This window comes from Ranitomeya variabilis, chromosome 7 (genome assembly GCF_051348905.1).
Source record: "Ranitomeya variabilis isolate aRanVar5 chromosome 7, aRanVar5.hap1, whole genome shotgun sequence".
Lineage (NCBI taxonomy): Eukaryota > Metazoa > Chordata > Amphibia > Anura > Dendrobatidae > Ranitomeya > Ranitomeya variabilis.
The window spans coordinates 23,246,326-23,274,162 of NC_135238.1; the positions used below are offsets into that span (position 1 = coordinate 23,246,326).

Here is a 27,837-nt window from a genome sequence, read left to right on the forward strand (position 1 = left end):
GGTATTGCAGTTCAGCTTCACAGCGTTACTCTTGTCCTTAGGCTGTATCTGGTATTGCAGTTCAGCTTCACAGCGTCACTCTTGTCCTTAGGCTGTATCTGGTGTTGCAGTTCAGCTCCACAGCGTTACTCTTGTCCTTAGGCTGTATCTGTTATTGCAGGTCAGCTCCACAGTACCACTCTTGTCCTTAGGCTGTATCTGGTATTGCACCTGTGCCACTCTTATCCATGGGCTGGGTTAATATTGAAGCTTGGCTCCATAGCGCCACTCTTGCCCATGGGTTTCTTTTTGTGTTGCAGCATGTCCCTTTGTGGCTCATCTGCCAGACAGATCCCATGGCCAAAAGTGTCATCTTAAGAAAACTGCCTTTTTTTTCTAATTTTTGGAATTTCATACAGCCTTGTTAAAGGGATTGTCCACAATTTAGAAAAACAAAGCTGTTGATTTCTTACAAAAACAGCACAACACCGGTCCATGGATTATGTGGTATTGCAGACCCATTCACCTCAATAAATCTATGCTGCAGTACCATACCCAGCCTGCACACTGGTGTGGAGCTGTGTATGCCTTTCTAACCCTGAATGATCCCTTTAAGTCACCTAATTCCACCTAGATCTATTATTTGAACCCTACATCAGGGAGACCTTTAAATCAGATTTGTTGCCTAAAGGTTTTAAGACAGTTCTTGAAAATGAAGTGCCGCTGCAGTGAGGGCTGAGGATCCCACCAGGGAATACGCTGAGTTTTTTTTTTTTTCTTTGGAAGAAGAAAGGCGAAGTAATTGCTATGAGGAGGAAGCGAGATGTGGGAATTGAGAATACAGAAGTCGTTGGGAAACTTGTAAAATATATAGCGGTATTTTTTCTTTTTAAGTCTGGAGTGTTTTATGATGATTTATGTATTATGCAGCGAGGCTCCAAGTTATCAGAGTTCCACTCATATTGTGTCATTTTTGTGCATTTGTCACTTCAACCACCAAAATTCAACCAAAAACTTACTTCTGACTTCTCTCTTAAAGGGGAGCGGTCGCCAGTGGACAGGATTTGCTCTTATTTTATTCCCACTGCTCCCCTGAGCATTTTTTTTTTAAATCTGCCATATGGGTCCAGAAATATGGGCCTTTTTATTTAGGGCACATTTTTAGGGGCCTTACTAAGGGGCATGGCTCACAGGGTAGTTATTTAAAGAAGCTTGGACACGCCCCTGAGGATCCCACTGGCCACTCCCCCTTGGAAAAGACCATAAAAATGAACACGAAGTAAAGACTTTTATATACATATGTGCTTGTAACCCAGCTTTTCAAAAAATTAATTTAATAAAAAAAATATTTTGGTAATGTTTGGGTACTTACTTTTTCTTGCTCATTATACGGACCCTGAAATCCACGTGGCCGCTCCCTGGTGCTGGCTCCAATATGTGACTGTTTTGTTTCTCCCTGTAGATTCTATGCAGCAGAGATAGCCGTCGGGCTGCTGTTCCTGCACACTAAAGGCATTGTATACCGGTATGTGCTGCACTTCTCATGTTAGTGATTGTGTGTACACAGTGACTGCGCCAGCAGAATAGTGAGTGCTGCTCTAGGGTATAATACAGGAGGTAACTCAGGATCAGTAATGTAATGTATGTACACAGTGACTGCACCAGCAGAATAGTGAGTGCAGCTCTGGGGTATAATACAGGATGTAACTCAGGATCAGTAATGTAATGTATGTACACAGTGACTGCACCAGCAGAATAGTGAGTGCAGCTCTGGAGTATAATACAGGATGTAACTCAGGATCAGTAATATAATGTATGTACACAGTGACTGCACCAGCAGAATAGTGAGTGCAGCTCTGGGGTATAATACAGGATGTAACTCAGGATCAGTAATGTAATGTATGTACACAGTGACTGCACCAGCAGAATAGTGAGTGCAGCTCTGGGGTATAATACAGGATGTAACTCAGGATCAGTAATGTAATGTATGTACACAGTGACTGCACCAGCAGAATAGTGAGTGCAGCTCTGGAGTATAATACAGGATGTATCTCAGGATCAGTAATGTAATGTATATACACAGTGACTGCACCAGCAGAATAGTGAGTGCAGCTCTGGAGTATAATACAGGATGTAACTCAGGATCAGTAATGTAATGTATGTACACAGTGACTGCACCAGCAGAATAGTGAGTGCTGCTCTGAAGTATAATACAGGATGTAACTCAGGATCAGTAATGTAATGTATGTACTCAGTGACTGCACCAGCAGAATAGTGAGTGCAGCTCTGGAGTATAATACAGGATGTAACTCAGGATCAGTAATGTAATGTATGTACACAGTGACTGCACCAGCAGAATAGTGAGTGCTGCTCTGGGGTATAATACAGGATGTAACTCGGGATCAGTAATGTTTGTACACAGTGACTACACCAGCAGAATAGTGAGTGCAGCTCTGGAGTATAATACAGGATGTAACTCAGGATCAGTAATATAATGTGTGTACACAGTGACTGCACCAGCAGAATAGTGAGTGCAGCTCTGGAGTATAATACAGGATGTAACTCGGGATCAGTAATATAATGTGTGTACACAGTGACTGCACCAGCAGAATAGTGAGTGCAGCTCTGGAGTATAATACAGGATGTAACTCAGGATCAGTAATGTAATGTATGTACACAGTGACTGCACCAGCAGAATAGTGAGTGCTGCTCTGGGGTATAATACAGGATGTAACTCGGGATCAGTAATGTATGTACACAGTGACTACACCAGCAGAATAGTGAGTGCAGCTCTGGGGTATAATACAGGATGTAACTCAGGATCAGTAATGTAATGTATGTACTCAGTGACTGCACCAGCAGAATAGTGAGTGCAGCTCTGGAGTATAATACAGGATGTAACTCAGGATCAGTAATGTAATGTATGTACACAGTGACTGCATCAGCAGAATAGTGAGTGCAGCTCTGGGGTATAATACAGGATGTAACTCAGGTTCAGTAATGTAATGTATGTACACAGTGACTGCACCAGCAGAATAGTGAGTGCAGCTCTGGGGTATAATACAGGATGTAACTCGGGATCAGTAATGTAATGTATGTACACAGTGACTGCACCAGCAGAATAGTGAGTGCAGCTCTGGGGTATAATACAGGAGGTAACTCAGGATCAGTAATGTAATGTATGTACACAGTGACTGCACCAGCAGAATAGTGAGTGCAGCTCTGGAGTACAATACAGGATGTAACTCAGGATCAGTAATGTAATGTATGTACACAGTGACTGCACCAGCAGAATAGTGAGTGCAGCTCTGGGGTATAATACAGGATGTAACTCAGGTTCAGTAATGTAATGTATGTACACAGTGACTGCACCAGCAGAATAGTGAGTGCAGCTCTGGGGTATAATACAGGATGTAACTCAGGATCAGTAATGTAATGTATGTACACAGTGACTGCACTAGCAGAATAGTGAGTGCAGCTCTGGAGTATAATACAGGAGGTAACTCAGGATCAGTAATGTAATGTATGTACACAGTGACTGCACCAGCAGAATAGTGAGTGCTGCTCTGGGGTATAATATCGGATGTACGTTAGGGTCAGTAATGTATGGGCAGTACATAGTGACTCTGTACTTAAAGGTTTTTTTCTCTGCCAGTAGATGGTTGAGTGGTTTGTTGCAGACACTAATTAGCCACTTTATGATTAGATGCGTGAGCTCCTTAAGAGCCAAACTCGTACTCCGCCATCATCCTGATAAGACGTAGGAAGATTTCTTGTGGGGGAGGTCTTGTCAGCGCTTCCAGGTCTGATCCGGCAAGGATTGCAGTTGTGCTGTGTATCGGGGTCCCATTGGTGAGAATTGCAGACTGAACCCACTCGCACCCACCCACACTGACAGCTCCATCATCCCCCGTGTCTCCTATAGACAGCAATGATCCGTCCATTCTATTTATGCAGAGGTGTAGTGCACAGACCCCGGTGCTGCTGTAGCAGAGCTGAGTTTGTCACTCCTCATAATGTCGCTGTAGAGAGTATACTGACAGCCCCGACTCTGCTACATCCGTACGTTGTTCCTCTGCCTGATCACTGTACATGTGACCCAATCATACGAGCCATAATGGGTTCTGGGAATTCATTATGTCTGTGCGAGTGGCTTTGTGACCTGAGCCGCGATCTGCGAGCGGCCGATCCATTATGAAGTCACGTTCCTGCTGAGAATCGTCATTTCCAGGCCAAGGTCACACGGGGACACGGAGGGCAGATAAGGAACCTATTTGTTATGAGGCGGCGCTGATTTATTTCTGCTGCAGTTGCAAGAGAGAAGATCGGTAACATTCACCCACATTATTCTATTTTATTTTTTTAAATTTTTTTTTAATTATATATAATGGAGCCGCTCTGAGGTTTTTGCAGAGCTCCATCATCTTCTTGCCAATCAAACAATGCTAAAACTGAAGGTACTGGTGGCTCCCGATGTAAGACATGAGCTCTGATCCTAAAATTTTATCACACAATTTCACCATTATTTAAAAAAAAAGTAAAAAAATAAATAAATCAAAATTACCGCTATATGCAAACAGCCACTATACAGACCTATGTGTCGCCATGGTTACAGACTACAAACAAACCTGGCGTAGTCTGACCCTGCAGTCGCACCTCTTTTTATCTGTCCCACTGAAGGAAATGGCACTGCTAGATCTGACTACGCAGGGTTTGTTTGTAGTCTGTAACCATGGAAACACATAGGTCTGCATAGGGGCTGTTTGCACAACGGTAACAAATTAATTTATTTTTTTAAATTAACATTAGTTGCAATTTTTTTTAAAACTTTGGATGCATCGGGGCACTAAAATTAGTCAGGTATATATTTGACCTCACAAGACACAAATTGATGGATGCAAATGGGCCGAAATGTCCAGACACAAGAATGTCAATGTCACCAATTTAACCATAACGTTCTGTACCATAAAGCAAGGTGCTGCGATTTCCTATGACCTCTATCCATGCAGATCGGCAGCGGTAATCCTCTCTGCCTGACCTCGTCGTATTGGTCTGTCCCTCTCGGCCGTCCCTCTTATCTGCGTCTCTCTGCCATATTTTCTCTTCTCAGAGATCTGAAGCTCGACAATGTCATGCTCGACTCAGAAGGACACATCAAGATTGCAGACTTCGGGATGTGTAAGGAGAATATATGGGACGGAGTAACAACCAAAACCTTCTGCGGCACCCCCGACTACATCGCTCCAGAGGTATATACACCTCTACCAGACATTCATGGCTGTATATAATTTTTTATTTTATTTTATTAATTTGCACAGTATATTCACAAGTTGCTGAGTTTCATACAAAAGCCTGAAAATCACACAGGGTGTAATGGGGTGCATTCATGGTAAATGGGCACTGTACCTTTAAGAAAAGCGCGCCAGGCCGCTGTCCCTCGAGGCCCGTCCTGTTGATAGATTTGTCACACATGATCTCACGCTGCATGCTTCTGCTTAGATAGCTGGATGTGGCATATTAATGTGTGGCATTTATTTCTCCAGCCTCTCCAGTACGTGTGTGTGTGGATATTTTTATTATAGTATACACTTTTGATTTTTGAATTAAGTTTTTCTTTAAAAAGACTAAAACTCCCCTTTAAAGGGGACCTGTTACTTGCCATTATCATGTAATTTTTTATCTGATGTAAATGCCGCCGATCTCCTGAATCCGGCGATATTTTTCTTTTGTTTCTGCTCCTCTCCATTCCCGAGATATGGCCCCATCTTCCCTATATATAAATCTAATCTTTTTTTAGCCAATTGGGTGTGATTCTCACAAAGAACACGCCCCCTAGGAACCAAGACTAGATTTGTATGCAGTAAACAAGAGACCATATCTCAGGAACGGAGAGACGTAGGAAAAAAAGAAAAACATTGCCGGATTCAGGAGAACAGCGGCATTTACACCAGGTAAAAATATATATATTTATATGAAGTGACAGATCTTCTTTCAAGATGTTAGAATTGGAAATCGTATTTTTTACATATCTTATTGATGAATTTTAAGAAAAAGAAAATGTAAGGCCCATCTATTAAGCAGAGTGGATGAGAAGAGCGTCTCCTGCCCTGGAGGACTGGTCTGGGAAGACGATGAACAGCCCATAGGCTGTTCATCCTCTGTAATATTTGTTGTAATACCATTTTTCTCCTGTGGCGGTGCTGCAGGTAAACATAACACTTCTTTAAAGACCGCAATCGATTTCCTCCTAGAAGATCAGCCTATTTTTAGGGGGCATTTAAAAAAAAGAAATTATTTACATCGGTCAACCCCATAAGGATGCATTGCTACTGTAAAAAGCGGGGGGCTAGTGGGCTGTCCATATGCCACCATACTGAATTCAGGGACGAGGGTTGGGTCCTTCTCTGCGATCAATAGGGGTCGCAACAAGGAAAACTTAACAACTTAAATCCCATTCATGTAATGTTTTCTGATTTAAAGGGGTCATGCAATCTAGGAGGGGGGATATGTGCAAACCAAAACCAACCCACCCACTCATCCCAGAGTGCTTTTATATATATTTTCCCTGCAGAAACAACATGCATAATGATCCATCAACAGTGGATCAGTAGAGATCTATTGATCGAGTGTCCTCCAGCACACGGACGCAGCGGTGAGCTTCAGCTAATGGACAAGAGCGAGATGGAAAATACTCTTTTATGCCGTGACCTTATGTTTGCCATGGGCATCTAAATGGGGCGACTAATGGAAAATTTCCAGAAATGTCACCACTCTTGTTTATGAGCTTTGTCTGCAGCTCAATGCCATATGTCTAGAGAAAGGCCGCCACATTTTTGTCATCTTCTTTAACATGATCTTTCTTTGCATTGTTCCCGTGTTGTATACCATGAGATATTACTTGTGTGTTTGGTTTTTAGATCATCGCTTACCAACCGTACGGGAGGTCTGTGGACTGGTGGGCCTTCGGGATCCTGCTCTACGAGATGCTGGCCGGACAGGTCCTCGCCATTTTCCTCTTTGTGTAGATTCCGTCCTTACTATTAAGTATTCACCACATTAATGAGTTGTCTTCTTACTCCTGCCCTTTGTCAGTCCTATATGGTCCGTTCTCGGAGATGTGATTACATATGTCTGCCCCTCGGTGTAGTGACTGCCCCCTATCTGTACTCTGCTTTATTTCAGGCGCCTTTTGAAGGTGAAGATGAGGATGAATTATTCCAGTCCATCATGGAGCACAATGTAGCATATCCCAAGTCTATGTCAAAGGAAGCTGTGGCTATATGCAAAGGGGTATCTATCCAAAATGTCAGCTTCACATGCATCTTGTCTATGTCTGATGCACAGATGCTGGTTACAGCTATTCCCGCTCTTTCCCTCGGTGTCTTGCGTTCTTGCTCACTCTGTTTCTTTATAGCTCATTTTTTGCTGTTTCCCTGTTTATCTTGCTCTGTTAGTCACTCACTTGCTCACTCTGTTTCATTCACTCTCTAAGTTGCGTCCTCTCTGGCTCTCCCTACCTGCTAATTTCTCTACCTTCCTACCTCTTGCTCTCCCTCTCTGGCGCTCGCCTGCTCTCCCTTTCTCCCTGGCGCTCGCCTGCTCTCCCTTTCTCCCTGGCGCTCGCCTGCTCTCCCTTTCTCCCTGGCGCTCGCCTACTCTCCCTTTCCCTCTGGCGCTCGCCTACTCTCCCTTTCCCTCTGGCACTCGCCTGCTAACCCTCTCTGGCGCTCGCCTACTCTCCCTTTCTCCCTGGCACTCACCTGCTCTCCCTCTCTGGCGCTTGCCTGCTCTCCCTCTCTGGCGCTTGCCTGCTCTCCCTCTCTGGCGCTTGCCTGCTCTCCCTCTCTGGCGCTTGCCTGCTCTCCCTCTCTGGCGCTTGCCTGCTCTCCCTCTCTGGCGCTTGCCTGCTCTCCCTCTCTGGCGCTTGCCTGCTCTCCCTCTCTGGCGCTTGCCTGCTCTCCCTCTCTGGCGCTTGCCTGCTCTCCCTCTCTGGCGCTTGCCTGCTCTCCCCCTGGCGCTTGCCTGCTCTCCCCCTGGCGCTTGCCTGCTCTCCCCCTGGCGCTTGCCTGCTCTCCCCCTGGCGCTTGCCTGCTCTCCCCCTGGCGCTTGCCTGCTCTCCCCCTGGCGCTTGCCTGCTCTCCCCCTGGCGCTTGCCTGCTCTCCCCCTGGCGCTTGCCTGCTCTCCCCCTGGCGCTTGCCTGCTCTCCCCCTGGCGCTTGCCTGCTCTCCCCCTGGCGCTTGCCTGCTCTCCCCCTGGCGCTTGCCTGCTCTCCCCCTGGCGCTTGCCTGCTCTCCCCCTGGCGCTTGCCTGCTCTCCCCCTGGCGCTTGCCTGCTCTCCCCCTGGCGCTTGCCTGCTCTCCCCCTGGCGCTTGCCTGCTCTCCCCCTGGCGCTTGCCTGCTCTCCCCCTGGCGCTTGCCTGCTCTCCCCCTGGCGCTTGCCTGCTCTCCCCCTGGCGCTTGCCTGCTCTCCCCCTGGCGCTTGCCTGCTCTCCCCCTGGCGCTTGCCTGCTCTCCCCCTGGCGCTTGCCTGCTCTCCCCCTGGCGCTTGCCTGCTCTCCCCCTGGCGCTTGCCTGCTCTCCCCCTGGCGCTTGCCTGCTCTCCCCCTGGCGCTTGCCTGCTCTCCCTTTCCTCCCTCTGGCGCTTGCCTGCTCTCCCCCTGGCGCTTGCCTGCTCTCCCTTTCCTCCCTCTGGCGCTTGCCTGCTCTCCCTTTCCTCCCTCTGGCGCTTGCCTGCTCTCCCTTTCCTCCCTCTGGCGCTTGCCTGCTCTCCCTTTCCTCCCTCTGGCGCTTGCCTGCTCTCCCTTTCCTCCCTCTGGCGCTTGCCTGCTCTCCCTTTCCTCCCTCTGGCGCTTGCCTGCTCTCCCTTTCCTCCCTCTGGCGCTTGCCTGCTCTCCCTTTCCTCCCTCTGGCGCTTGCCTGCTCTCCCTTTCCTCCCTCTGGCGCTTGCCTGCTCTCCCTTTCCTCCCTCTGGCGCTTGCCTGCTCTCCCTTTCCTCCCTCTGGCGCTTGCCTGCTCTCCCTTTCCTCCCTCTGGCGCTTGCCTGCTCTCCCTTTCCTCCCTCTGGCGCTTGCCTGCTCTCCCTTTCCTCCCTCTGGCGCTTGCCTGCTCTCCCTTTCCTCCCTCTGGCGCTTGCCTGCTCTCCCTTTCCTCCCTCTGGCGCTTGCCTGCTCTCCCTTTCCTCCCTCTGGCGCTTGCCTGCTCTCCCTTTCCTCCCTCTGGCGCTTGCCTGCTCTCCCTTTCCCTCTGGCGCTTGCCTGCTCTCCCTTTCCCTCTGGCGCTTGCCTGCTCTCCCTTTCCCTCTGGCGCTTGCCTGCTCTCCCTTTCCCTCTGGCGCTTGCCTGCTCTCCCTTTCCCTCTGGCGCTTGCCTGCTCTCCCTTTCCCTCTGGCGCTTGCCTGCTCTCCCTTTCCCTCTGGCGCTTGCCTGCTCTCCCTTTCCCTCTGGCGCTCGCCTGCTCTCCCTTTCCCTCTGGCGCTCGCCTGCTCTCCCTTTCCCTCTGGCGCTCGCCTGCTCTCCCTTTCCCTCTGGCGCTCGCCTGCTCTCCCTTTCCCTCTGGCGCTCGCCTGCTCTCCCTTTCCCTCTGGCGCTCGCCTGCTCTCCCTTTCCCTCTGGCGCTCGCCTGCTCTCCCTTTCCCTCTGGCGCTCGCCTGCTCTCCCTTTCCCTCTGGCGCTCGCCTGCTCTCCCTTTCCCTCTGGCGCTCGCCTGCTCTCCCTTTCCCTCTGGCGCTCGCCTGCTCTCCCTTTCCCTCTGGCGCTCGCCTGCTCTCCCTTTCCCCCTGGCGCTCGCCTGCTCTCCCTTTCCCCCTGGCGCTCGCCTGCTCTCCCTTTCCCCCTGGCGCTCGCCTGCTCTCCCTTTCCCCCTGGCGCTCGCCTGCTCTCCCTTTCCCCCTGGCGCTCGCCTGCTCTCCCTTTCCCCCTGGCGCTCGCCTGCTCTCCCTCTCTGGCGTGCGCCGGAGAGTAGGCCTCTCTGCTCACTATTGTTTATTTCTCTTACCTGCTGCATGCGCTTATGTTCCCCTCCTTATTCCCCCCCCCCTCCTCAGACATCACATTGTATCACTATTATGCATTCCGCCTGAAAACAATGCTCCTAATGTGCGGCCTAAAAATCGTTCCTGAACAATAACCCTTGTTGGTACATCGCGGCTCGCTTCCTTATCTTCCCGCCAGTGTGCAGCACCTGCCTGTCACCTCCGCCGCCTTCTGAGGAGGGCGCCTGTCTATAATGGTTTGTGTGTTTGTCACGTCTGTTTAATGCTGCATAAATGTAAAGTGATGTGACGACGATCCAGACATCTGCTGGGGGGTCCCTGCGCTGGCGCTCGGCGGCCTCCTGGCAGGAGGGACATTGGCATTGGCGAGGAGGTAAGAGCTGATGGATGTAACTCGCAGACGTGGATCTGCATGCAGAAGACCCGCTGCGTGTTACTGTGCCAACACTGTGAATGAGGTTTAATGAAATCTCACCCACAAGGTGCAGAAAAAAATCCACATCGGAAATTGGTGCTGCGGACTGGAAATGCAATTTGCAGGGTGGCCGCACCTGTAGGCTTTGTACCTCTTCCGTGTGAAGGGCGCAGAATAAAAATACAAAACAAAAGCGCAGTGCACGTTTTGGGGCGAGATGGCACACACATGGATCAGTGCACTGAGAGGAGCTCCCAGCACAAGGTCTCGTGGAGGCCGATTACCATCGATCTGCTCCTCCGACGCTCCGAGAGAGCTAATAGGAAATGGCTGGATGGCGCTGGCGAGCGGTAATGTGCTACGGGGCAGTGAGTCATCCCCGTTCTGCCAGGCGTGATGTCTTCTGGTGTACGCCGCGACTAGAGGGGTCTGTGTGCAGATCTGTCTCGCCCACCTTGTATGTGACTGTCTCTGTTTCCCCATTTGCAAGTTGTATCCCTTTAAGAGCGCACAGAATTATTGCTTTGCTTTTGATCTCGACTCTGCAGATCCGTATTACCGCCCCATACTTGTTAATGCCGCGGCGCCCGTGACACACAGCGGTATAATCCTCCTACTCTGCAGCGGCACAAAGCAGCGCCTGTTCCTGCGCCCGCCGCACATCTGCTCCTCACATCCCAGCTTTATACGTCTTTTTTTCCGTTTCACTAGCAGCAGTATTATTAGTTGCTAAGCAAAAAGCATTTGGCACAAAATTGTGATTCTTCTCTGTAGTAGACATGCCGCAGGCACGTAACAAAGCGTGAAGGATTCCCCTGTGTACCGGAGGTGATTTCAGAGATGACCTCTCCATTGTGTCCCTGGAGCAGAACTAGACTTTCCGGGGTGGTGGAGTTCGCGGTCACTTCTGGTACTTACGGCGGCCCAAAACGTTTCTCCACCCCATTTAAATTCATACCACTATTATGAAAGTTTTTCCAAACTCTGAGACCCCCATCGATCCTAAAATGAAGGGGATGCAATGCTTCATTTTCCTACACGGCGGCCCCAAGTTAAAATGCGTCCGGCCTCATTCACTTGAGTGGGACCATGAAAAGGGCAAGTTTCCTCCAAAAATACTAATTATTTAAAGGGGGGGGGAACTCATCCACCTTTACAATATGAACGTCGAACTCGACCATTAATAATTAGTTTTCACTTAGTAATGCCTTAACGTTATCTGCTCCTTACACTGTTCTGTCTCAGTATATAGTATATCAATAAAGGATATTTATTACACACCGTCCATTACAGACATATATAGTTATACCTCCTACAGACCACATGGCCATTCCTTACGTAGTTCTGGCAGAGGAGGTGACAATATACCGGCTCTGTGTCTCCTTCATTCTCTGCATTGGACCCCATTCTGAAGTGATGTCATCCCCTTCTAGACAAATGATAGATTGTTGGTCTTGTTGCTTAAAGGGACTGCCCGCTACTTGGACAACCCCTTTTTGAATAAACTTTCATATTCGAGTTTATCTCCCCCATCCATGGAAATTGAGCTTCAGAATTGGCGTAGTAAATCCCATAGGAATTAATGACGTGACACCGCCGCTCTATACGGATTCTGTAGCGCCACCGCCAGTGGTTGGAGCCTGGACGGAGTTAATCCTGTGTCCGCCATGAAAGATAGAAATGGGAATAACCTTTCAAGAGCCCAGTGACCCATTGGTCGTTGGTGGATTTGTTCCTTAGTCATTGTGGATGTGTCGGGTTCCTAACATTCTGGCCAAACGATCACCAGTGAGGGGTTCTGTCCCACCAAAGGTGGGTTCTTCTCCATAGTGGTGGGATTGCATGAACGTTGTCCTCTTTTTACAATGGAGGCCTCTTTCCGTGATCCTGAAGCCGGAGCTCATGGCCTCTGTATTGCCTGATATCCTATAAGTCTCGTCGAAAGGTCCTGATTGTCCTTGAGAAGATCCAGCCATTAAGGAGCCTTTACGTAATTTTTACTGGGCAAAAAGATCGTTTCCACTGACTATATTTTTTTGTTTTTGTTTTTTCCACATTTTCTCTTTTTTGCAGCTTATGACCAAGCACCCTGGTAAGCGGCTGGGCTGTGGACCAGAAGGGGAACGAGACATTAAAGACCATGCTTTCTTCCGATACATAGACTGGGAGAAACTGGAAAGAAAAGAGGTGCAACCTCCGTATAAGCCAAAGGCGGTAAGTTGGGAGCTGTGGGTGTCCATCCTGGGAGTTTTGTGCCTTATTTGTGGATGTGTGTGCACGTTGTTGTGCGTCTCTTCTGCATTTGTGTGCGTTCCTTCACACTCGCTCTGTGTGCGTTGGTGGCCAGTTTTGTGTGTGTCTGTGCCCAGTACGTTTACCTTGTGCCATGCTTGGTGTCTAGCGACTCGGAATGATAGCGGTCAGCACCGTGACCGGTCTCGCGTTTCTTCCCCCCCCCCCCCCTACTTACTACTCCGGCTATCTGGAGTCGCGTAGGATAAAAATCCATATAATCCTGGGGACCAAACTAACTCAAGACAGACCCCGAGGACCACATGTCACAGTGCCGTTCTTGCGTGGACCCTTCCACTGAAGGCAGCCATTTTTAAAGTGCAAACTACACGGTATTTGGCCGGATGCATCCCTGGCTCAGTGAGCAAAGAAGTCTTTAACCTCGCTTAGTGCTCAACCACCCTACAACTCCACTCCGGTCCTTCCCAGCCACATACCCGCCATTCCTTCCTCCACCTCCCCATGTGACTAATCACAGCTGAACCTATTGGGCTTTGTTCACACTCCCCTCAGAGCCTTTTTTGCAGTTTCCGCTGCTTGCACATCTATCCTTCCCATCAAAGTGACCCTACAACAAATCATCGGTGAATAATAGTGATGAGACGTCTCCAAAACCAGCCGGGGTACATTACCCACCTAGAGGTTATAGGTTCTGCCCTCATCACAGGAGCTTACGCCCCAGCTCCTTGTCATTGGCCTCAGCGGTAACCTTCCCATATTCCGAGCCCCCGCCTGGCGTATATGGGCGGCTATGGGATGGTGAGATTACAGCGAGGCGGTCGGGTCACATGCTTTACCCCTCCCCGGCTCCTGTTTTGCCTTTCTCTGACCTATTTTAGCGTGAGCAGAAGAAGCTGAAGCGTTCTGACAGTTTACAAGACAGCAGCAGTCTGAATAATTTAATCTTTGTAGTTTGCAGTTACATTTATTAAAAATGCACCATCTGTTTTGTTGCTTCTTTCTGAAAGGTATATATATTGCGGCGTGCCTCCATTACATAACGCCGCGGCATGGTCACACAAACGACCCTGGTTACTCGAGCTAAGATAACGATCTGCAATATTGCTCATCGACTGGTCCTTACCCGTATAACTCCTATAACAACTTTAGTCATTCAGCTTTTGACCCACTTTTTTAATAATCTGATCACTAGTTATCCTATGGCGAGGAGCACGAGTGATCAGCTGTGATCAAACCTGGCAGCAAGTGCTGAATTATTCTGCAGTGACACCGCTGGACAAATTAAGTATTACACCTTGGCCAGTGAAATCAATGGGATGCGTGTGTAACCCATGGACATGTTGGGTCCTCCTGAGCAAAAGACATTTTTTTGTTTGTTATTTTTTTAGCTCCCTCATAGACCAGGATTATTTCACCCACACTTTTACATGGGTTGTCCCATATGGGTCATTTACATGTCTGATAGGTGCGTGTCCTATCACGTGAACAGGGAATGTAGTGGTGTCTGCTGCGTTCCATACGTTTCCACACGTGTTACCCCTTTTCCTAAAAAAGATTATGAAAACCCAGTTATGGCCGTAGATGTTAGAATTACTGTTAATGATCCAAACAATTTGAAGATCCAAACCGATGAGTGTTCTGGTTCCTGATACTTGATCTGAACACTTGATTTTTCTTTATTCTCGGTGGTTCACAAAATTTTACTTTTATATGGCTGAAGAAAATTCCTTGCTCATTTTCCCAAACCCGAAAACAGAGGAATCTACAGCAAGTCAAGGTATCCAAGTACGATCTCTCAAGAATGGATCCTGTAAAAGTGGCGATGGTGATGAAGACGAGGAGTGCGGCGTTTCTCCACGTTGTGCCCTCCTTTCCTCTAATTACACATGCTCTCATGGCGAATCTCACCCTGTCCCATTTAACACCTTCTGGTAAAGCGCACGGTGTCTGGGACAGTTTATCACAGTCGGGCAAGTGTGAAGGTAAATGTGTAAATAGGAGAGGAAGAAGGAGCCGTCCGACCGGTGAGGCCTCCGCCGAAATGAGGAGCGAGAGACACTGGAGCTGGATGGACAGGGCTCCTCTCATGGCCGTTATCAATACCGCGATTCTGGACTACGTTTTTTTGGCTTTTGCTAATTTCTTTTACCACATTGAAAAAAATCCGGAGCACAGTTACTTGCTCGGCGCATAAGGCCCAGTTCACGCTTTGTATTTTGTGCACAACGTATTTTTAGCCCAATCTGAGAGTTGATCCTATAATTGTCGTCTTCTATTGCCGGCCCTCCATTATCTTGTGGTGTTTTACTATGCTGAAGATTTAAATTCTGGCTCCGTCCAGCACATGAGACATTTCCGCTCTATCTGGAGCCTATTTAAAGGCAACTCAAAGTAGCCAAGTCGTCCTCACAAGTCATCTGTGGCCATTGGATTGGATAAATCGTATCAGCCCTTGGTTGCAGATATAAAGTGCTTGCTCAATTTCTTGCATATACATTGAAACCTTTCTGAGACGGACCAGCCCTTTTGAGACGGACCAGCCCTTTTGAGACGGACCAGCCCTTTTGAGACGGACCAGCCCTTTTGAGACGGACCAGCCCTTTTGAGACGGACCAGCCCTTTTGAGACGGACCAGCCCTTTTGAGACGGACCAGCCCTTTTGAGACGGACCAGCCCTTTTGAGACGGACCAGCCCTTTTGAGACGGACCAGCCCTTTTGAGACGGACCAGCCCTTTTGAGACGGACCAGCCCTTTTGAGACGGACCAGCCCTTTTGAGACGGACCAGCCCTTTTGAGACGGACCAGCCCTTTTGAGACGGACCAGCCCTTTTGAGACGGACCAGCCCTTTTGAGACGGACCAGCCCTTTTGAGACGGACCAGCCCTTTTGAGACGGACCAGCCCTTTTGAGACGGACCAGCCCTTTTGAGGGTTCATGCACTCAAAGATGGTCATTGTAGATGGGATGTACAGAAATGAAGACTAGTTCTCCCTTAGAATTGGTCTCATGGAGACATTTCGCTCTATTACATCTTCAGAACCTATAACCTCTAGAACAGCTGCATGTGGAGACTATCTCAGAGCAGAAAAAGGTACTAATTGACTTAAGGTGGCAAATAATTAACGTTAGCTGAGCCCAAGAATAGTATGAGTATTGTCAACATCACAAGTCTTGGCAACCAGCTGGCTCTTTCCAAGAACATGAGTTCATTTTCTCTAAGGAGGCTCTTAGTGAAGATTGCCCCTCACCAGCACTGGGGTCAATGGAAATGGCCCTAACCTTGCAAGTATTTCATTAAAGGGGACTTGTCACTTGCAATAAATATGCAGTTTAACACTGTAAATGCTGCTGTTGTCCTAAAACCAGCATTTTTTCTTTTGTTCCTGCGCCACTCCATTCTGGAGTTATGGCCTCTCCCTTCCCTGGATATAATCCTAGTATATTTTTTGCCAAGTAGGTGTGGTCATCAACTCTTCTGTTGGAGTCTTCTAGATGACCATGCCCCCTTTAACAAGCCTATATGTATTTAGAGAAAAGTACAGCCGTACCTCGGGAACAGAGTGGCTCCGGAACAACAGAAAAACACCAGATTTAGGAAAATGACATCATTTGGATACAAAAAAATATATTTAAAACAAGTGCCAGGTTCTCTTTTAAAAAGCGTAAATTCATATGGCATAATCTGCACCTCTACATATGAAAGGAAGCTGATATGTGACCACACTCATGGGGTTACTGGGGGAGTTGTCCCATCCCTCCAATGACAGCAGAGAGAGAGGTCTACTCCGGATCGAAGACCCGCCCATGAGGAGCATTAAGAACAATAAACCTGCAATTCAAACACCATTTTTTCATCTTTTCTTTTGTATTAAAGGGCCCCCATGCTATATTTATAGTTGGGTTCTGTGTGCACCAGGTATAAATATGTGTAGCATGGGATCATTTTTATCTGCACATTCAGACTTGCACATTTTTTGTCACAAGAAGGACTTTATGACCGCTAAGTTCTTAGACGAGGCTGCATGTGATCTATTGTTCCCATGCTCCAGCAGCTAATTAACAAGTACGGTATATATGCTCCCCTGTGACAAATCTGATGGATCCCACTTTCTGCCAATTTCCATGTGTCGCTTTCATGTTGTCTTCCTGTTTCGTATCTGTGTTGCTATCAATGTAAAGAAGTCTCGATGGCTTCAGATCTGTACGTTTCCTCTGTGATTGCTGCCCGTGAGTAACTGCTTTACATGGAAGATGTTTTAAGGCTGAGGACACTTCTGCCTGTCCTCGGACCACCTCTCTGCACCAGATGGTCTGGATAGTCGGAAGGGGGGGAAAAAAAATCTAAAAGGGGTTAGATGTGTTGCCTTACACCCCATAGAAGCCGCATCACCCTTGTCTATGGGCGGTTTGGTTTTGCCATTCCGATCCATTCACTGGAATATGTCTGACCTGCAATACCAGGTATGACCCAATGACCATAGTGGCGCTGTTTTTCTTCTCCTCTCATCTAGCCCCTTTAAGACTTTAGTTTTTCAATTGGCTTTTGGGTTTGAAAATTTGGACTCTTAAAGAGACAGCCCGAGGCTAGTTTGGGATGCATATTAGTGTCCGTGAAGGCAACACTTGGTCCGCCATGCTTTCTTGCATGGTGGTTCTACTGAACAAAGCAGAACTTTAAAGATCCATTTGAAGATCTACATCCCCTATAGTATGACCACAGGAGTAGCGGACTCTAAAATCTGTCTTCATTACAGCCGTCTGAAATCGTCCTTACCCTCCATGTTGGGGGTCTGGAGCAGACGAGCTGTTGCCCACCGCACCCAATGAGTCTAGTGCTTTAGTAGTGCAGACCACCTAATGGAAATAATGATCTAATGGGTTGTCAGGGTCAAAATTGCCTAAATTTACATCCCGATTTCCCGGCCTCCAATGCTTCCATGTCTTGCTCGCCCTCGGGGCGCATAACGCTGGTCCTATCTGAAGCCATTTCTGTGACATTCTTGCCTATATTTTTTTTTACCTTCTTGCTCAGACTTCTTTCTTCCAGATACAATGTCCTTTTCTCCTTTCGCTTTGACATCTTCTTTGATTTTTTTTAATTTTTTTTTCCATTTATACATTTCCCATCGTTTTTGTTTTTCTCCCCCCTCCTCCCATAGTGCGGCCGAAACGCTGAGAACTTCGACCGATTTTTCACCCGCCATCCGCCAGTGCTAACGCCACCCGACCAGGAGGTGATCAGGAACCTCGACCAGTCAGAATTTGAAGGATTTTCCTTTGTTAACTCTGAATTTGTAAAACAGGAGCTGAAAGACTAAACGGTTTGAGTTGCCCCTATTCCCCCAAGTTACCTCCCCGGCCGGGGCCTGTACGTGTGTAATCCGTCACGGGGTGGCATGCTCGCCCCCATACAAATTGTTGAGTATTCATAACTATGCCATCTTGCTGAGTGTGTCGGGCACGGCCTCGCTGTGTGTTCAGAGCCCTGTGGTCGATTCCTTGTGTAACCCTTAGGATGTGAAGAAAGAGGGGCAATGTCTTAAGTCTTGTGACCAAGATGACGCGTTGGCTAGGGTGGACCATGAAGACCTATCCAAAGCCAAACTGGGCCACGAGAACGACGTATTCTCTATAAACCGACGTGTGGCCCTGGCAGAGCACGTCTTACTCATCCAGCTCCGGAACATAAACGATTCCGCTCATATAACAGAAAAAGGGGTTGTCTAGGAGTAAAAAAAAAAACATGGCTACTTTCTCCCCACATCACTTCTGTCCATGGGCTGTGTCTAGAAATGGCACAAGTGGACTCCCAGGACCCGGGCCATCAGCCATGTTGGAGATCTGTGGCCGCTGGGTGACCCACCGCTTATCTGACGGCATCCATGGCTCCTCATTTGATTAGCTGGCCTGGCGGTGATCTGCCTGCTACCTGACAGCATCTGATGCTCTTCATATGATTAGCTGGCCTGACTGCAATCTGCTTCCTACCTGACAGCATCCATGGCTCTTCTTTTGATTAGCTGGCCTAGCAGTGATCTGCCTGCAAATGAGGAGCCAGGGATGCTATCGGAATGATTAGCTGGCCTGGTTGTGATCTGCCTACTTCCTGACCGCATCCGTGGCTCTTCTTTTGATTAGCTGGCCTAGCAGTTATCTGCCTGCAAATAAGGAGCCAGGGATGCTATCGGAATGATTAGCTGGCCTGGCGGTGATCTGCCTGCTACCTGACAGCATCCCCGGCTCTTCATTTGATTAGCTGGCCTGGCAGCGATCTGCCTGATACCTGACAGCATCCCTGGCTCTCCTTTTGATTAGCTGGCCTGGCGGTGATCTGCCTGCTACCTGACAGCATCCCTGGCTCTCCTTTTGATTAGCTGGCCTGGCAGTGATCTGCCTGCTTCCTGACCGCATCCGTGGCTCTTCTTTTGATTAGCTGGCCTGGCAGCGATCTGCCTGCTACCTGACAGCATCCCTGGCTCTCCTTTTGATTAGCTGGCCTGGCGGTGATCTGCCTGCTACCTGACAGCATCCCTGGCTCTCCTTTTAATCAAAATGCTGGCAAGTAGGCGGTTGGTCGCTGGGCGTCTGTCGTAGTCGATGGACCAGGTCCTGACAATCGATTCCCACCCTCCCTAGTTGTGTTTGATATTTCAGCTCTATTCCATTTAAAATGAACGGGGCTGACCTGCACTACCACACACAACCTGTGCACAGATGTGGCGCTGGTTTACTGGCAGAAAGCGGCCATGTTTGTCTCATTTTTGTACCTAGGTACGACACTTGTGCATTAACTATGTAATTTTTGGACAGATCAATGATAGGGGAAAAAAAAAAGCCCTGGTCTATAATTTTCCATGACCCCGGCAAGGGCAAATCTCACAGGCCCGACGTCCCATTGGCCAAATCTCCCAAGCTGCGCTCCGTTCCTTCCCGTGTTTTCTGGCGCTGCGTGCCCGCGCTACACAGTAGATTTCCAAAGGGGCCAAAGCCTATCGATGACATAAAAATAAAGCAGATGTTCCTGTATGTGCGAGACCCCCATCATCCTCATCATCCTCATCACTTCCGCATGAGTGGAGAAGATAATGCACTAGCACAGCGAATGCCCCGGGCTCCGCTACAAATTGGCCAGTCGGCATGCAGCTTCAGCCAACCATTAACTCATTACTCCCTGCACATTCCCGTCCTGGCGCACAGGGCGAGCGCTCTGCCCGCCACTCCAGCGTCCATGTCAGTATTACCCCTGTCATTTTTTATTTTTTCTTTGCAAACTCCAGAACATGTTTGAACCTCCCTTTTAAGCAGTACACCTCTCCAAAGTTAGTCGCAGACATTTTTAATTTTGGAGAAGTGACCGGCGGCCGAGCCTGCAATCTGTGGCGCTCCAAGCTCAGTCAGACCATGCTGGGAGTTGTAGTGACTCTGCAACTGGAGACCCACCGGTTACCTAGCGCCGTCCTGGAACGACGCTGTCGGGGGTTACACTATTAGGGAGGCAAAAATGCTGCATCCCATTATTGTCATATGCAGTATTTTTATGCTGGAAGATTAATCATAGCAATAATTATTTCCCGCAGTGACGTCTGATTGTTTTTATAGTTTATTTGCAACTATAACTCCCACCGGGCAACCAGGAGGGAGGAAAAAGTGTTGGAGCTTAGTTTGACCATGTGTGTGAATGTAGCTGTCCATACCGGCCCTGTATCTAATGCCGAGGCACAGGGGCTCATATATCTAAATGAGGCAAAGCTGCAGTACCAGACATGGCCTGTGGACAAGAGTGGTGCTGTTTCCACAAAAGGAAATTTTCTGCTAAACTAATACAAACCTGGATCTATCGATCTCAAAAGCACTGTGCATTTAAAATGGTCCCCTAGCCCCCCAATCATGCTCCAGTCTGTATATTTCCCATGCACCATGACGCCTTTAGCTACCGTCCTGCACGTTAATTCTTGGGGTCCTGCAAAAACCCAGTGCAAAATTAGAAAATTGCGACCATTACATGCAACTCCTGCTTCTATTACTAGCCCAATAATTAGTTCTCCCAGTAGATGGGATTCGCTTTTACATAGAGGCCCGTTTCGTGCTGGGTAAGGGGGAATATGGTGCTGGTGTATTGTGGGTAAGGGGGTATATGGTGCTGGTGTATTGTTGGTAAGGGGGTATGGTGCTGGTGAATTGTGGTGCAAATGTGCAGCAAATTTCACCCTTTGCAGCCAGGAATTGCATTCAAATCTACATGCAAGATAAAAGGTTGTTTTTTTGCATCTGATTCTCTGTGGCATAAATATATGTACAGCACTTTTAATCATGCAAAAAAACAAAAGACGTCCAGAATTTGTAAAGGGATGTAATAAAAGCTCTATCCTCGGAGATGTGGTCCAATGCTGTATTAGCCATTCCTATAAAAAATAAAAAAAAAAACATTGGGCCCCTTGATTACTTGATGCTATTTTATTGGCAGGTTACAGACGGTTTGTATATTTTTATGGAATTGCTATTTAAGTTACTTCGAGAGCGGAACGTTTAGCATCCTGACGCTAGCTGGGCGCTGATTAATTTTTTTGTTTTAGTTTCTGATATCCTTCAGTTTTTCCCCAAATAGCGAACACAATGGAGCTTCCTGCATACGGTGTTATCACTGAGGTCAATGTGGAGACTGTATACAATGAGCGCCCCCTAGTGGTGGCTGCCGTCATGTTTGTGTTAGTATACGAGATCGGGGTGACTGGTGTATGATTAGTACGGCAGAGATTAAAGGGAATCTTCTCATCGGGGTCTGATCTTCCAGTATGAGGGATGTTTTTTTATTTTGTTTTTTTATTATTTTGTTTTTTTTAAGCCATTATTTTGTATATGATTTTCAGCACATGTTTTCAGGACATCCTGTATTCATCCTCTGTATAAATGTCTTGTGCCAGTTTAACTTTTCGTACTAATAAAAAATTAAATTTATGCTGAATTTGTTTCCAACTGGTCAGGATGTATCCTAAAAAAGAAAAAAAAAAAGACGTTCCTGCATCGGCCGAGTTGACAAGTCTTCCAGGAGTGATTGTAAGCTAAAAGGGGTCATAAATGGGGGTATTGTTGGATAGTGGCTGTAAATACAATTGATTTTGCAATTTATCAATTCTCAAAATTTTCTGCCATTTTTGAGATATTAACATTTTTGTTTACAGCTCGTTGCCCTGGAGACCGACCACCACTGCTAGGCAGCAGCACATGGGCAGTGCTTACAAGGTTTTCTTTTTCTATTGAGATGAGCTTGTAAGCGCTGCTTTGAAGCCGTCCTGGCTCGCCGGAGTGCGTGGTTACCTCCTAATCCTGACCAGGTTATAACAGAGGTGGTCGGTTTCCTTGGCAATGAGCTGTAAACAAAAGAAAAGTTTTAATATCTGAAGAACGGCTGCAAATATTAATAAGCAATAAATTGCAAAAGTGCTTGTTTTTACCAGCTTTATCCAATAATATTCACATATGAAGATCGGAATAATAATAATCCTTTTTAAAGGGTACTTCGTATCTTTTAGAAGTTATCACCAACCAAAGGGGGAGAAGGTTACGACTCCTCGGACCCCCACTAATCCTGAAAACTAGGCGCGTCTGAATGGAGAAGTGGCCAGGTATGCACATTCCCACTCTGTGGGACCACCAGAAAAGCTGCGGTCAGACCCCTACTGATCAGGACGTTATTGCCCATCTAATGGCTGATGGCGTCTAAAGATGGCATTGCCCCTTTAAGAGCACATAACTTTTTCTGCACCTCATTGGAAGTGAATATGGGGTGGGCTGCGCCATTCCCAAAACAACTGATGGAACAGAGACAGTGTGAAATTTGGTCATGTGAACAGCGTCCCTGACAATGCCGCCATGTAGCCGCAGCCTTTATCAGACTTGCTTCCCTATGGGGAGGTTGCCCTTAAATCTAATGTCAGAGGTGTCATGGAGAAGGAGATTGGTCTGTGCTGGGAGAACCCAATCCATCAATATGAAGAATTTATGAACAAGTGTAGCTGCAGTGCAAAGCAAGGCGGACAGAGCGGCATTCCGAGGCCTGCAGCGTGCCAGTGAGAAGCTGGTAGGTGGAACTGGACTGGTAATCCACCAGTCCTATCAATACTGCCATCATGGCCTCTCTTGGTTTCCCGTCACGGCCATCTTGCCAACACGACCGGCTGGATGAACCAGTAACGTCATGGGGATGTTATTATGGACACAATGGGGGGGAAAACTCCACGGCGACCAATCAGCTACCAACTCTCATTTTTCTGAGGCACTTTTGAAAATGAGAGCTGCATCCTGATTGGTTGCTTCACTTGCACCAATTTTTAGGCAGAAGACACTTTAAGACATATCGGCATAATCACCTCTAAAAGGCCAAGGTGGAACGGCACCACAAACATTTGGATTTGTTTGACCCAAGGGGGCTTTCTCTGGGTAATAATGAAAACTGGGTAAGGCGGTCCGTGATGAGACTGATGCAGGTTACGGGGGGGTGGGCGCCAGTGGTGGATTAAGCTATAATCTCGGCCATCTCTGCCGGGAGCTCTAGTAGTAGTAACCCGAGGAGCGGCCGCTCCGTGACATCCCTCCATCGTGAAGGAGATCACCGGGGCCCACGTCGGAGCGGCGCGCGCTGTGTTCCATGGTAGAATGGTTGTCATGGTAACTGTCAGAACATGGGAGCTCCGGGCGTCCTGCGGAGAGATGGGTGAAGATCTGCTTTTCGCTGCAGGGATTTAACCCTTTACGCATAAATGGAGGCGATTTCATCTCTAGGCGGGAACCCTACATAGCGATCCTTCTGCTCCGATATAAGACGAGCCGGAGCCAAACTTGTATTAATACCGGAGCGCAAACTATTAGCACCTATACCGCGACCTGGCGCAAACGTTGGAGTCTATGATAGTTATTAGCGATTTAAAGGGGTTGGCCAACATTAGAGAAACATGGAGGCATTATTTACCAAAACAGCGCCGCCACTGTTCACAGGTTTTGTATGGTACTACAGCTTAAAAAAAATATATATATATATAATAATTTGGCAGGGGCCGCACCGTGACTGATCTCCACGCTGCTGCTATGTAGCCGCATAATTCAGGTGAATGGGGTTGCAAAAAAGATAGAACCAGTTGGAGTTTTTGCAACCTCAATCTCCCGCGTTGGGCCCAGTTCAGACGTCCGATCTTCACAGACAGCGCTTGTACCTGTGATAATTTATGGGGCCATTCACATGTCTGATTTTTTATTTTTTTTTCCCAACGGACCGAGTGGTCCCCATAAAATATCAGAGACCTATCCGAGTGTCTGATCAAAATCAGTGATGCCAGACATTCTCTCTGAAGAAAGCGGACTGCGCTCTGCTGACATTTGAGTGCAGTCCTTTTTTCATGGACTGTCAAAGTGGAGAAAATGGGCTGCCGCTCGCACCGCACTCTCATCAAACTTTTGATCACAGTCTGATTTTCTTGTCCATGGAAAAATCTGACATGTGAATGAAAACCGTGCAATCTGCTTCATGGCTATAGTCGCTGTAGAGAGACAGCCGTTTGGATGCCCCCCATTCTGGCTCGCCAGATTATCCATCAACATCTAGTGTGTGGAGGGTTGTTTTTGTTTTGTTTTTATTTATTTTTTTGACAATTTATTTTTTTTCATTTTTTTTTTTTTTTTACAATTATTTTTTTTTAATTTTGTTTGTGCCCCCAGTAGGTTGTGATTTAGGCTGCCAGTACCATACATTATTATAACACATCGATTGATTGATCTCTGACCTGATCTGTGATGATCCTGGAGACCCTTCCGGTCACTGCATATCGATCATCTGGCACAGGAGAGTTTAAAAAAAAATTGTATGAAACGGTTATTCCCATCATGGATGCAGCTGGTAAATACAAGCACTTTTGCAATTTACTGCTTAAAATTTGCACCCATTTTTTAAAAAATATTAACACTTTTCTTTTGTTTACAGTCCGTTGCCTAGGAGACCGACAACCGCTGATAGACAGTAGAACATGCGCAGCGCTCGTACGCACGGTTTTGAAGCTGTCTACGATCTCTAGAGCACGCGGCTGCTGTCTGATTTTGGCCATCTTCAGCGCCGTGTTTACAAGCTTAGACAGCAACGGTGGTCGGTTTCCTAGGCAACGAGCTGTAAACAAATGGAAACGGTTCATTACTCAACAACGGCTGCAAATTTTAAGTAGCAATAAATTGCAATAAAATATCCATCTATGAAAATGGAAATAAACCTTTTAAAATTGCCTAAAATTTCTGAAATAAGCAATTACTATTCGGTTAAAAAAAAAAATAATAATTCCATCTATCCGACGACATTTTTTTGTTAATTTTACTTGATCCTAATCTCTCTTCTATCTGTTGTTTTTTTTTTCTGTATAATCCAGGATTATTTGGCCTCCGTTTTGATCAAAAAAAATTTTTTTTTTTTTAAAGGGTCTAAATTTTGGAATATTTTTGGCGCTCGTGTTGCGTTTGGCTGTTGTGTGCGCCTGGATGCAGAGGAGGAGGATGGAAGCTGGTGTGACTGTATTGGTTAATGCTCCCATCATTTCCATGAACATCAAAAAGTTTCCGAAAAAGTTGCAATAAACCTTCACGTTACCCTTTATTGCAAAAATGGCCGCATTCCGCCATCCCACCCATCCTTGGTGTGCCGCCGTCCCTCCCGATAACGGAGTTTGTTCACTTCTTACTTCTGCAGAAGGACAAGAGGGACACCTCTAACTTTGACAAGGAGTTCACCCGTCAGCCCGTAGAGCTCACCCCCACGGACAAACTCTTTATCATGAACCTGGATCAGAATGAGTTTGCCGGATTTTCGTACACAAACCCGGAATTTGTGATCAATGTGTAGCGGATGGAGAAACATCTGACGGGAACCTTCAGACCCAACCAGGATCTGGTGATGCCAGTGGGGTTGTGTTCCAGGGCTCTCAAGATTGTACTTGGGCTAACAGAAATCACTCTATATGCAATGAAGGTAGCCCAGAAACCAGGCGGCTGGGACATCCTCCCCCAAAATAACATATCGTTACGTAATACAGAGCAGATGTCTAGGAACATGTAGCAGAGCCGAGTTTGTTTTAATTAACACCATTTTTTTTAAATATATCTTGATCCATTTATCCGCTACGGAGATTGAAAAAAATCTGGCTGCCTGCAGTCACCACTAGGGGGAGCTGTTGTTCTCACACAGAACTCAATAAAGCAGTAAGCGCCCTCTAGTGGTGGCTGCAGGTAGGACAAAATGTTATGCAGCTCTGATTCAGAAGTGTATGGGGAAAATGCAGCTCTGACCACTCCAGATATATTGGTGAATCCGCAGGCCTAAATATGACTCTTACAAAAGATGGAGAAGTACTTTCATTTCTTTTTCACTGCACAAATGTCACATAAAGTCTATGGGTTGTGTCTGCTATTACAGCTCTTCAACATTAAAGCGAATTTGGACTTGGCTGCAATACCAGACACAACCTGTAGAAAGATATGGCGCTGTTTTTGGACAGATTTGTTGCCTAGAGATTAAAGGAGAAGATCAGGATTGGAAAAAGCCAGCGCCACACCTGTCCAGTGGGTTGTTAGTGGTATTACAGCTCAGTCCCATCTACTTCCATAGAGTAGTTTTGTTTTTTTTTTAATCCTGGCCAATTCTGTCTTTGTAATAAATAGGTATTGTCACGTTTGGATATTATCCCTTATCCTTGGTATAGTGGATAATTTCCGGATTGCTGGGATCCCCATCAATCTCAAAAACCAGGGGTTGATTATGGTCATCAGCTCCATTCTTAACGGGACCGCCGGAGATGGTCGAGGCAGTGCCCCACGAAGAATGAATGCAATGCGCATGGTCGACTTTGGCGCCATTTATATGAGGCTCTTCCAAGCCCAGGTTTTTGGGATCAGTGGGGGGTCCCAACAGTCAGACCCCCAGCGATAGGGGATAATCTCCACACTTGGGAGTTACCCCTTTAAGGAAAGGGGAGTAACGATCACAGAGACACAGGTCCTATTTGTATGTCCATTAGGAAGGCGGCCATCTTAGGCTCTGTGGCTTGATGTCAGAACGGTGCGGTATATTTACAGCCAATGACGGCTGTTTCTCCTGCAGCTCCTCCTCCCCTCTCACAGCAGGCTCTTATGGAAAAGGTCCAGCATGGTGTTAGTGTCTGGTATCAGTTCTGCCCTTTTCCATTGATGGAGGCTAGCTGTAGTACCTCATACAACCTCTGCATAACAGAGGCGCTGTTTCATGTTCTGTTTAGTTTATCATCCGCCACCTGCGGTTATTACAATTGATAACTAAAGCCCTATTTTTTCCGCCCTTATAATCATCTCTTTAGGGGCTGATGGGTGATGAATAGCGGCTCAGACCTAAAGCCGTAAGTAGCTTTCAGCCTCCAAACCTTTAAGACTGATTCTGCCCATCCATAATATCATTGCAGGAAGAGTTATTACACTGAGCGGTACGAGATAAGGAGAACCAGGCTTCTGCTACAAACAGCGCCACTCCTGGCAGCAGGCTGTGTCTGGTACTACAGCTAAAACCACCGGAGGGGGGGTAAAGGTGTTTTATTTTACCGGGGGGCAATTCAATCAGATGGAGCAGGGGTTGTCCTAGCAGGGGGGAGCCCTCTTATGATGATTTAGGGCCCCATTCAGACATCAGGTTTTTCGCATGATTGCTATCCTGTTTTTTATGTGAAAAAAACCTGAAAACTCCGACAAAACACTTGTTCAGATGTTGCAGTTTTGCAGCTGGAAAAAAAAAAACCTCAGCGTGTGACAATATCTACAAAAAGAGATTTTTTTTCTTGCAGCATGTCAATTATTTCAGCTTTCAAATTAATAGGTAAAAAAAAATAAAAACATAAACGCAGTAAAAACATAATTTGGGTGCACATATTCAATGTGTACGTGCCCCTACACCCATCATTTCAGTCCCGCAAAGTGTTATGCTATAAAGGGACGACAACCTCCTCCTATTCATTCTATTACGCTCTGTTATCAGGGGGGTTTTTTTGTTAGTTTTTTTCGAAAAATGTCATACTTCTCCACTTTTGCACCAACACATTCAGCTCTGCTACATCCTGAACGGCTGCCCATCAGCGAGAATATGAGCATTTTTTATTTTTTTTTATTAATATATTCATAATTGATCATCAAGAATTTGTAAAGGG

The 27,837-nt window shown here is 47.1% G+C and overlaps 1 protein-coding gene across 3 annotated transcripts in view; it reads left to right on the plus strand.

The window, feature by feature from the left end:
• PRKCB (protein kinase C beta) overlaps window positions 1-27,526 on the plus strand; it is a 137,215-nt gene extending 109,689 nt beyond the window's left edge. Inside the window, exons 12-18 of one of the 3 annotated variants that reach the window (XR_013218010.1) lie at window positions 1,442-1,504; window positions 5,090-5,228; window positions 6,897-6,977; window positions 7,162-7,269; window positions 12,460-12,600; window positions 17,800-18,671; window positions 19,086-21,602. Coding sequence is in view for 2 of the 3 variants with exons in the window: in XM_077274510.1 (XP_077130625.1) it covers window positions 1,442-1,504; window positions 5,090-5,228; window positions 6,897-6,977; window positions 7,162-7,269; window positions 12,460-12,600; window positions 17,800-17,958 (691 nt within the window). In the remaining variant the exon portion in view is untranslated. Of the gene's footprint in view, window positions 1-1,441; window positions 1,505-5,089; window positions 5,229-6,896; window positions 6,978-7,161; window positions 7,270-12,459; window positions 12,601-17,799; window positions 21,603-25,361 lie in introns of those variants that run through there. The other 2 variants (XM_077274511.1, XM_077274510.1) reach the window with 2 other exon arrangements.
• The last annotated feature ends 311 nt before the right edge of the window (window positions 27,527-27,837 follow it).